The 11,288-nt window shown below is 41.9% G+C and overlaps 1 protein-coding gene and 1 long non-coding RNA gene across 7 annotated transcripts; one reads left to right on the top strand and one right to left on the bottom strand.

Moving 5' to 3' along the window:
• Positions 1-1,441: 1,441 nt before the first annotated feature.
• LOC112218553 lies at positions 1,442-3,675 on the bottom strand. Of its 2 annotated transcripts, none has more exons than XR_002948634.2 (3): positions 3,568-3,675; positions 2,445-2,590; positions 1,442-1,764 (listed from the first exon to the last, which is right to left on the bottom strand). It is a non-coding gene; the product is annotated as an uncharacterized LOC112218553 (long non-coding RNA). The 2 variants fall into 2 exon arrangements; XR_002948633.2 differs by having other exon boundaries at positions 3,462-3,611.
• A 97-nt stretch (positions 3,676-3,772) lies between these two features.
• Positions 3,773-11,043, top strand: kmt5b (lysine methyltransferase 5B). Of its 5 annotated transcripts, none has more exons than XM_024379431.2 (11): positions 3,773-3,883; positions 3,996-4,047; positions 5,501-5,686; positions 5,842-5,989; positions 6,208-6,373; positions 6,468-6,577; positions 6,686-6,852; positions 6,959-6,978; positions 7,074-7,210; positions 7,317-7,513; positions 8,233-11,043. In XM_024379431.2, the coding sequence occupies exons 3-11, from the start codon at positions 5,554-5,556 to the stop codon at positions 10,104-10,106; spliced, it is 2,952 nt and encodes a 983-aa protein (XP_024235199.2). In that variant the 5' UTR covers positions 3,773-3,883; positions 3,996-4,047; positions 5,501-5,553; the 3' UTR covers positions 10,107-11,043. The 5 variants fall into 5 exon arrangements, with proteins under 5 accessions (XP_024235199.2, XP_042157458.1, XP_024235198.2 ...); XM_042301524.1 differs by lacking the exon at positions 3,773-3,883 and adding an exon at positions 4,756-4,979 and having other exon boundaries at positions 3,919-4,047; positions 5,412-5,686; positions 8,236-11,043; XM_024379430.2 differs by lacking the exon at positions 3,773-3,883 and adding an exon at positions 4,756-4,979 and having other exon boundaries at positions 3,920-4,047.
• The last annotated feature ends 245 nt before the right edge of the window (positions 11,044-11,288 follow it).

Below are 11,288 nucleotides of genomic sequence, written 5' to 3'. Positions count from 1 at the left end.
GAGTTGGGTCAGGGTTAAAAGGGATACCAATTTTGTAAAAGTGATGTCATAGTCCCGTTCACCACAACGAGACTGCGTCTCACACAGCGTCGAGTTCTACAGCAGACTGGACTTGATTTCCATTCGCACTTGCTGGCTAGCGGAACCACTGGGGAAAAGCTAGCTACAATTGGGCAATAAATATAATTCTACTGAGCATTACATGATGTAAATACAAACATGAATTTTGCTATCAGCTAGTAATGTTGCCCTCGTAGAACTTAAGAGGACAACTGCTAGAGATCCGTGTATGGAGGTTCTGAGTAGTGCTGTTTTTGTTCACAATTATTGCACCCACGTGGTGTCCCAGCTCTACGAGTTATTTATTTTCATATACTAACTGGCCACCAGACTACAGAAACTATAGCAATGGAACTGAAGTAATGGAATAGCAATAAGTATAATGTTAGCAATGTGACTTTTTAATTTAATTAGGCAAGTCAGTTAAGAACAAATTATTATTACAATGATTGACCTAGCGGGGAAGAGTAGGTTAACTGCATTATAGCGGAACAACAGATTTTTACCTTATCATTTCAGGGATTCAATCCAGCAACCTTTCGGTTACTGGCCCAACGCTCTAACCACTAGGCTACCTGCTTCCACGAGATAGAAAAAAAAGCTAATAAAGTCACTGGCTGCTTAGTTTCATTTTTATTTCCCCCCCCTTTAAAAACGACAAATAACTGGAAGTCTTTAAAAGTCGTACCCTATCCACCCCTATTCTCTTCCCTCCCCTCTTTTGACTCACCACTCCTCTCCCCTAAATGTTCTTGCCTTTCTCTCTCCTGTTAAGTAGCAAATTGTGTGAGGATGGATATGTTAGAACTACCCCCTATGCACTTATGGAGATTTTTGCATAGGTGTAAGTATTATGATAATGGTTGATACAACCCTAACCCTTGTTTGATTGGTTAGTGTGTAGTGCTAAATGTGTTTTATCTGCTATATGTAGAGTGGTGTTTTGTATGTTTGGATGTGTTATGTATATTTAGATGTGTGTATGTGTGTTAACTCCCACTGAAGTTCATTTTTTATATATTATCCTTACCTTGTTTTACCTTGTTCTCTCTCAGCCTCTTGGTTTTGTGCTTTTCTCCACCGCCTCCTGTTCTGAGACAAACCATACCGGGGCGGCAGCGTAGCCTAGTGGTTCGAGCGTTGGACTTATAACCGGAAGGTTGCAAGTGCAAACCCCCGAGCTGACAAGGTACAAATCTGTCGTTCTGCCCCTGAACAGGCAGTTAACCCACTGTTTCTAGGCTGTCATTGAAAATAAGAATTTGTTCTTAACTGACTTGCCTAGTTAAATAAAGGTTAAAAAAATACAATAGGATTTTGAGAGAGTTTTCTTTGTCAAAGGCCATATTGTAGAATGGAAATGTTAAATGTACCATAGAACAATCATAGAAAACAATCTTTATTTTGATAGTATTCTGGAATAATCTCATTGTCTAGAGTATGGGCTGGTTTCCCAGACTCAGATTACACCTAGTCCTGGACAAAAAAGCATGCTCAATATAAATTCAATATAAAATAGTTTGTGCCCAGGACTGGGCTTAGGGGAGGAGAGGACAGAAGAGGAGAGGAAGAGGGTGAGATGGAATACTCAGTATTTAGCTTAGGTACAAGCATGCTAGGGAGTGTGGGGAGGGGCTATGGGTAGGCATGCCCAGGGTCCTCAGCCACAGTCCAGGTAGGCTTCAGGTAGGCACAGTCCAGACACTTCCGGGAGTTATTAGATGTAGAAAAGGACAAAAGAAGGGGGTTAGTGGGAGCATGCTTAGGTACCACAGATAAAGACAGTACAGTACACCAGATGAGACAAGCTGACCATGGCCCCATGGCAAATAAAAAACTGAGTACAAAAAGCCAGGGACTCAGCGCATGTAATAGAGTCAGTGGTATGGAATCCCAGTTGAGAGTCAATCAAGTAGAGACAGCAAGGATGGTTCATCAGTCCAGTACCTTCAGACCTGATGCCTCTCTGTTTGGTTCTCAGCATTAATGAATTAGGGAACTAGCGTCCTGTCCAGGGTGTATAGGCTACTTGTATCTCAAGCTGCCTTACATGACAGAAACAGGAAATAGGCTTCTGCCCATATGGGTCATTCATGCTCAGACAAGGATTATTTGACCAAGGCTTAGCTACAAGTTACTTATTTTAACTTACAAGACTGAAACCAAGTATGATTCTCTCAACATAAAAGAGGACCTCTGTATCCATCTGTTTTCTTAGATATTGGGGGAACAAGGAGTCCTGCATCTTGTGGTTATCTTCTGTTTTCCCTTTCTAACACATACCCTTCTCAAACTCTACCTTCCTAACCGACATCGCCTCCTCCCAATATCAGTCAATCATAATCACCTTTATTGTGCATCTTTATAAACATTAGCCAACTTACCATTTCTGCTTCCCTCTTCTTATCACTCGCATGTTTATCCTCGCCCTGGTGGCAGGCGTAGGTTTTCCTCCCGACCACCAGGAAGGGGGTTCCGTCATGGGGAACATATTTTAGTTCCCAATGCAAGTTTTTTCATGATACGAGATCTGAGAAGTTAAACAAATGACAGGAGTTAGAATGGCAGTTAATCTCTATAGTCAGTTTGATGGATAATCTAACATCAATTAATGTTAATAAACACACGTCTCTCTACTCTCATCTACAAGACACTGCTGGGTAAAGTCCCCCCTTATCTCAGCTCGCTGGTCATCATAGCATCTCCCACCTGTAGCACATGCTCCAGCAGGTATATCTCTCTGGTCAACCCTAAAACCAATTCTTTCTTTGGCCACCTCTGCTTCCAGTTCTCTGCTGCCAATGACTGGAATGAACTACAAAAATCTCTGAAACTGGAAACACTTATCTCCCTCACTAGCTTTAAGCACCAGCTGTCAGAGCAGCTCACAGATTACTGCACCTGTACATAGACCATCTATAATTTAGCCCAAACAACTACCTCTTTCCCTACTGTATTTATTTGATTTGATGTATTTATTTTGCTCCTTTGCACCCCATTATTTGTATTTCTACTTTGCACATTCTTCCACTGCAAATCTACCATTCCAGTGTTTTACTTGCTATATTGTATTTACTTTGCCACCATGGCCTTTTTTGCCTTTACCTCCCTTATCTCATATGTTCACATCGTATATAGACTTGTTTCTACTGTATTATTATTGACTGTTTGTTTTACTCCATGTGTAACTCTGTGTTGTTGTATGTGTCGAACTGCTTTGCTTTATCTTGGCCAGGTCGCAATTGTAAATGAGAACTTGTTCTCAACTTGTCTACCTGGTTAAATAAAGATGAAATAAATAAATAAAATAAATCTAACTAACGTTACTAGTCAACGGAGTTTGCTATCTAGTTTACTAACGACCTAGATTCATATCGCTCCTTGATTAAATTCGAACTCACCCTTCTGTGCAGACGGTTTATCATTTTTGTTTACAACAAATGTGGTCCTTGTCTCCTGTTTATAATGGTTCAGACTGCCTTCTTGTAGACAAGTAAAATACTATACCTGTTGCAACTCGATTGGCACAAACGGGACCGTTACATCACTTTTACAAAATCGTATCCATTCTAGCAGTGACCGGTGATGCGGTGTTATTGTTGACAACGTCATCAAATCGCGCGCCAAGGTTCTCTCAAATGTTCATGTGTTTCAAGTTTGAGTAAGCAGTGCGCAGGCTACTTCAATTTATAAAGCGTCGGCTACTGTGGTGTTATTATTATTATTATTTTTTACAATTTAGTTAGCTAATACAACAGTTACTAAACTTCATGTACTCATGGATTAATCTATGAAACTGCCGTAACATCAAACACTGCCAATTGTATGTCCAGACATCTTTATTCCCATCTTCCCCTGACCGCCATCTTGAAATGTAAATGTTTGTTTCCTCTGATTGACGTTTTAACTAAAGGTAGCAATTTATATTTGTTCAGATCTTGTCGTGCATGATGGATCACATAGTAGTACAAACGCTGGAATAACAAAGTGAGTATTTTGGATAGTGTGTCTCATCAGCGACACTTTTTTTAACGGAGATTTCATGGCCTTTGTTTCGGTGGAATAACGTTAGCTAGCTAGCTGTGGCATTGTTCGTTGTGATGTCTTGGCCCAAGCTTTAGCATTCGCTAGCTTTCATGTATATAGCTAACGTTAGCTAAGTGGGAAGCAGATATTTTCAAAAGCAGAGTAAGTACTAATAACTACATGTAGCCAGCATGAAGCCCCAGCTAACTTGGTAACTAGAACGCGCATAGCATCTGCATCAGTCCTGAGGCATGTGGTGTTAGCATGCTAACGTTAGCCTAGATTTTTAATTCGACTGGGATCTTGCACTAGCTAGTTGAGTTGATTGTTGTGCCACGTTACACTGGCTAGGACGACCCGATGTGTTTAGGTGTAAAGTTGCCTGTCGAGAAAGAAGAAATTAATAAATAGACCAGATGAAATAATATGATATGGAAACTCGTGAAAGTTGACATGCAACCACAAGGTGTCAGCCTTTGATAAACCATTAGCTACCATCTGTTCAGTATCTTTGTTAGGCCCCACTTTCTGCTTAGTTGATGCGCTTGCAGTTTCTCCTTCAGGAGTAACTGTCGATAACTCAAGGGGCTTACAGTTAAGCATTTCACTGTACTGTTTACAGCTGCTGTATCCTGCGTATGTGACCATAACATGTGAAACTTGTCTTAGGTTTTCAACTGATGGTATGGAGCAGGGGTTCCCATACGTTTTCACTCAGGCCTCCCTTCCTGAATTGGGGAACATCCCGCACCCCTCTTGTGCGCATCACGTCTATTTCTATGGGCATAAACACTGTTCATGACTGATTGTTCACGCCCCTCTTGTTGGCGGAGAGCAAATGTTGCAGGTTTAAAGCTTATTCCCTGCAATTCTACACATGTCATGTAGTGCAGGTAATTTTTTTCTGTCTTAAAGCACATTTTCTTTCTCCATGTGTAATGTGTATTTATGAGATATTTGAGTGACTCCAACATTGCAACAAAATATATGGGCTAAAAACCTAGCTAAAAATCGTTAGCTGGCTAGTCGATCAGGTCATTTTTGACAAGGTATAACTAGTTCTCTAAGGTATGCAATGACTGACATGACAAGAGGAAAATTACAACTTGTACATCCTACTATTTCAACTATACCCCCCCACACACACACATAAGGTGAAACTTTGAAATTTGGAAGTGCATCATCAGTTTTCCCCTTGTCATGTCAGTCATTGCATACCGTAGAGCTATTTATAACTTGACAGAAACATAAGCAGCCCCTATTTGATCTTTGAAGTTCATTGCCTTCAAGTCTTTACTCTCAAACCATGTTGTTTCTTTGTCTAGGTCCAGAATGCATAGTACTCGATCCCTGTCAGTATCAAGATAAGATTCAACCACCCTGGCCTCCTAACCTCCCCTCATCCTCACTGCAGATCTTCAAGCACAGACTAGGGTAAATGCTGCTGGATCTGGCGTAATGAGGTAGATGGGGGAATCCAAGAACATGGTGTTGAATGGCAGGCGGCATTGCAGCAGATTCTCCAGTGATCGATCCATAACCTCGGCCAGGTCCCTGCGACAGAGCAAGGGCTCCTTAAGAAGTAGGAGATGTAGTCAACGTAAGTGCTGTTCTCTGGCAATGCTCACCATAAATGACCCCTTTTAGCTTCATTAATAAATTACACTGGACTATTGGCAGATTTATTTGAATTGTACATTTTGGGGGGGAGGGGGGGGGGGCTCAATCATTTATTTTTCAAAATTTTCACCTCAGGTGTCATCAGTTCTACCCTTGAGGCAGAGAGACGTCATACCTCGTCGTCAGGTATGACTCCAAAGGAACTCTGTGAGAATGATGACTTGACTACAAGTCTTATTCTGGACCCCTACCTCGGCTTCCAGACCCATAAGATGAATAGCAGGTTTGTCTCTTTCTGGCTCACAATTGTCCACATTTGTCATAATAGCTTGTGCATAAGTCAGCAGCCAAAGTTTCACAACATCTGGGGAGGCGGTTTACTCGTATGCCTCAGACAAATTTGCCTATCACGATAGGCTATGACTCGATGCACCAGCTGCATAACATTTGTATTGAGAATGGTTTGGAAAGTGGTTAAAAATGGACTGATGGTGTGCTTAGGTTTCGACCCATCAAGGACCGACAAGGACATTTGAAGGAGGTGCTAGAGTGCTTTAAAAAACATGATAACCTCGAGAAGGCCTTCCATGCCTTGACTGCTGGGGACTGGTCAAGACCCCACTTTCACCACAAGACGAAGGCTCAGGGCAAACTCTTCAAAGAGCATGTAAGTTATCTTGAAATATCTGTTGCGCAAAAAGCATGAACCATCATCGAAACAAAAATATGTGGAAACTATTATTTTGTGTGTGTTTTGGCAGGTTTTTGTTTACCTACGAATATTTGCAACTAACAGTGGGTTTGAAATACTTCCCTGCAATCGTTATTCCTCTGAGCAGAATGGAGCCAAAATTGTAGCAACAAAAGAGTGGTAAGGATATAATAATTTTAGTAGGATACATTTTGTTTAAAGAAAATGTTGCACTGTGTATATAGTCATTTTACAATCTCAAATATCCCTCATTCATATTTTCCCAAGGAAAACTAATGATAAGATGGAATACCTGGTGGGCTGCATTGCTGAGCTATCACAGCATGAGGAAAGCATTTTACTGCGACATGGTGAAAATGACTTCAGTGTGATGTACTCCACCCGCAAGAACTGTGCTCAACTGTGGCTGGGACCTGCAGCCTTCATCAACCATGGTATACATCCCCATGCACTTGACAATAACTGTCTGCCTCATTCAACACACTTATGATAGAATTCAAATACCTATATTAAGAGACTAAACATATGTTTGTTTTCCAGATTGCAGGCCAAATTGCAAGGCAAGTAATACCAATGCCTGCAAATCAAAAGTATTGTGTGAAATGAAGTGAATTGTACAAATGGCTAACAAATGTTTATGAATGTGTTTTTACAGTTTGTTTCCACTGGGCGAGATACAGCATGTGTCAAGGTTCTGAGGGATATTGAACCTGGGGAAGAAATCTCCTGTTACTATGGAGATGGCTTCTTTGGGGAAAATAATGAACTCTGTGAATGTTACACCTGTGAAAGGTATAATTTATTGATTTAATATCAAACTTGTAGTTACTTTATATGTATAATAATGAGTCCTACATTGGCTAGGATTTTGCTATTTCACATCTTCGGGTCCCTTCAGGCGCAGTGCTGGTGCTTTCAAACCGAAGACTGGGCAGTCTACGGCCACTCCTATTATCAACAGCATGTATGGCCTGAGAGAGACAGACAAACGGCTCCATCGACTTAAGAAATTAGAAGACAGCAAATGCTCTGACAGTCAGTTGGACGGCTCTAATATGGATCCAGACTCTCAGGAAAATCGTGACACACATTCATGTAAGTGCACCTTTGAGGTTGAGCAGGGATTGGCATTAAGGGTGGCATATTGTCGAGGCTAGGGCGAGTGAACTGAACCAGTCATGCAAGTTGAGCCTACTTTGTGGTTGCCCCATTGAGCAGGTGATTTCAACAATAAAACTGAAAACAACCAAAATGCAAAGAATTCTAGTGGCCTTAAACTGAGCTTTTGGTTTCTCCCCATTGTTTAAGTGGAAGATGGACAATTTTTGGCTTTTATGGCAGTTAGGCAAGTTGTGTTTACTCTGTGGTTGCCCCAGGAAATTCAGGACATGGTTACTGATGGTTACCAAAATACGATGATTTCTAATGGTGATCTTTCAGGTTCCTCCGCTATGTGTAGGAGAAAGGCAGGCTATATCTGATATTTCTGCATGTAAAAAGCTCATTTACATTTTCAGGCAAGTGATCATAATCTTCGGGCAACTAAAAAATATTCCAGAGTCCTGACTTCCCCGATGGGCAAGTGATTTTCAGACCTTAGGGTCAATCCCTGGGTTAAGGATGTATAGCTGCTATTGGTCAATTATAAGATTTACTGGACACACATACTTGCATTAAGAACTATAACATGCTACATAATAATATTCTAATACATTGCAATTTTGCAATGATTGTCATTAGAGTTTAGTAATGTTTGTCCAACTTTCTGATGACTGTTCTGCTGTTATTTCTTATTTTTCCTGTCCACATCTTAGCAGTAGGGAGGACAGCCTGTTCCAGTGTGACCAGGCTCAGTGACGCACAAGCCCTAAGCAGGCAAACTCTGTCCAAAATGCCTATGCCTACCTCATCATTCAATCAAAGACACTCAAAGAACTCCAACGTGCAAGAGAGACGAAACTCAAAGTCCGTAAAGCCTTTGCACAAGCTAGGAAGAAGGTGTCAGGTAACTGCTCACAGGTTCCCCATTGAGGTAGAAGCTATGGGTTTGTGCCTTAAGGACCCCACAGAATTAGTCAGTAACAGGGTCTCGCGAAAGAGTGCGATGGATAAGCAAGGACCCAAGCAAGTGGTGGGAACAAGGGGTTGTCTTGTGCACTACACTGTGAAGGAACACATTCAGAACCCAATGAAAGATGGTAGTAGGTGCCCTGATGGTTTAGCTTGCACTCACAGAACTCGCAGTTCAACCAGAGCATCAGTTGGCACACAGGGGTCTGACAACATTAAACTTGAACCAAACTGTGGTGTGGTTAGTAAGACCAATCCTTCAGACCTCAGAGAGTATGTCACAGATGGTCACTGGATAATCAGCCCAAGCCTGGATATCAAGTGTCCAAGTGAGACCTGTCCCAGACAGAGGCAAATGATAAATCAGGAGGAGCAGCACTCTTTCAGACCAGCATCCCTTCTCCAGGAGGAGGTTCCAGGCCTGCACCATGCAGCCCGTACCCCAGACATAGCTGAATGCAGGAAAGAGTTGCAATGCCTGCCTGATGGTCGTGAGTACTACAACAATCTGTCTAAGGGAGACAAGCTTCTCCACCTTGGCAAGGGGAAGAAGAAACAGCAGATTACGCGCTATGATTCCCAGCTGATCCTAGCCAACAACAGCTCAGGCATTCCCAAATTAACCCTGCGGAGACGAAGGGACAGCGGCAGCAGTAGGATTGAGCCTGGTGAGTCTGACCCTGTCAAGTCCTCCAGCTCCACAAAGACCAGCATGAAATTTGGGAAGAGCCATCACCATGCAAAGACAAAGAGGAGCTCTTATGCAGCCAGATGGAGTAATGGGACTTTCAGTCCTGTGGACCACATCCATTCCTCCAAACATGGCCTCAGTCCTGTGGAACACATCCGCTCCTCCAAACATGGCCTCAGTCCAGTGGAACACATCCGCTCCTCCAAACATGGCTTCAGTCCTGTGGACCACATCCATTCCTCCAAACATGGCCTTAGTCCTGTGGAACACATCCGTTCCTCCAAACATGGCTTCAGTCCTGTGGAACACATCCATTCCTCCAAACATGGCCTCAGTCCTGTGGAACACATCCGTTCCTCCAAACATGGCTTCAGTCCTGTGGACCACATCCTTTCCTCCAAACATGGCCTCAGTCCTGTGGAACACATCCGTTCCTCCAAACATGGCCTCAGTCCTGTGGAACACATCCGTTCCTCCAAACATGGCCTCAGTCCTGTGGAACACATCCTTTCCTCCAAACATGGCTTCAGTCCTGTGGAACACATCCATTCCTCCAAACATGGCCTCAGTCCTGTGGAACACATTCGCTCTTCCAAACTGAAGATTCACCTGCAGCATGAGTGGGACAGCAGGAGGCTCAGCCAGTATTGCCATGGTAGTGGGCCCTTCACAGGTATAGTAGAGAGGGAGGCAGGGGAGGTCTTTGGGCCCACAGTAGCAACATTTGGAATGCACGATGACACAGAGGAAGACTCGTCCTCTTCAGAAGAAGAGGATGAAGATGCATCTGACCATGAAGAGTTTGACGATGATTTTATTCCACTTCCACCAACAAAACGCCTCCGGCTCATTGTTGGTAAAGACTCTATAGATATTGATATCGCATCAAGGAGACGTGAAAATCAGTCACGAACAGTCAATCCATGAGCTCTATGGGTCTTCATTTGTTATGTCAATAAAAGTACAATCACATGCTGTTGTAAAATGTTAACTATTTTTGTACATGGTGGAACTTGGTTCGTTATTCATATTGTAGAATGTGTACATTTTACATGGCATACAATGTGTAGGCAATTATTTTTATATCTTCAGCTTTATTTTGTACAATTGTTAATTATATTTAAAGCATTTTCTAGTTTGTGTTGGTAAACATGCTAAATGTTGCTCCACTGACATCGCAAGAATGGAACCTTTTGGGAACACACTGCAAACAAAATGTGCTTTTGTCAACATGGCAGTGTATACATGCATATAAAATAATATGCATTTTATATATTGTTTTGAGAGCTTTTAAAAGGAACAGAATTCTTGTTTCTTGCTGGAGGCATGTGAAAATGTTTGACTTCCAGTGATTCCTGGGAGCTGGTCTCTGATGTTTTAGTCCCGTTGTAATCACTCATTCCTTAATCAAAATGTGTTGGTGCTTGCATAATGATTCTATTTGTTAACTTTTTAGTTTGTGCAGATGTGGTTATTTTGGATGTTATTTTATTTTTTGATCACATTTTTATTTTTCTATTCATTTCACTCAATTCTCGAACTGTATAATTTCTCAGTCTTTATTTAGCAATCACAAATTCAGAACTTACTTGGTCTGGCTTAGGTGGTGTGGATATTCAAACACTTTTCTCACTTTGTTATTTTGTTCACCATTTGATCATCAGTTCACCTGAATTACTTTGTCTGCTGTGTCTGAATGGTGTGGTGCATGTCTCAACTTTTTAAATTGCTCTTTATATACTGGACCAGTCAAGTTTGGACACACCTACTCATTCCAGGGTTTTTCTTTATTTTATTTTTAGCGGCTCAAATAAATGCTTCACAGAGTTCAAGTAACAGACACATCTCAACATCAACTGTTCAGAGGAGACTGCATGAATCAGGCTTTCATGGTCGAATTGCTGCAAAGAAACCATTACTAAAGAACACCAATAATAAGAAGGGACTTGCTTGGACCAAGAAACATGAGCAATGGACATTAAACCGGTGGAAATCTTTCCTTTGGTCTGATGTGTCCAAATTTGAGATTTTAATTCCAACCGCTGTGTCTTTGTGAGACGCAGAGTTTGTGAAGGGATGATCTCGGCATGTGTGGTTCCCACCGTGAAG

This window comes from Oncorhynchus tshawytscha, linkage group LG19 (genome assembly GCF_018296145.1).
Source record: "Oncorhynchus tshawytscha isolate Ot180627B linkage group LG19, Otsh_v2.0, whole genome shotgun sequence".
NCBI lineage: Eukaryota > Metazoa > Chordata > Actinopteri > Salmoniformes > Salmonidae > Oncorhynchus > Oncorhynchus tshawytscha.
Note: the sequence above shows the minus strand (reverse complement) of the source record. Positions and strands in the feature narration are given on the sequence as shown.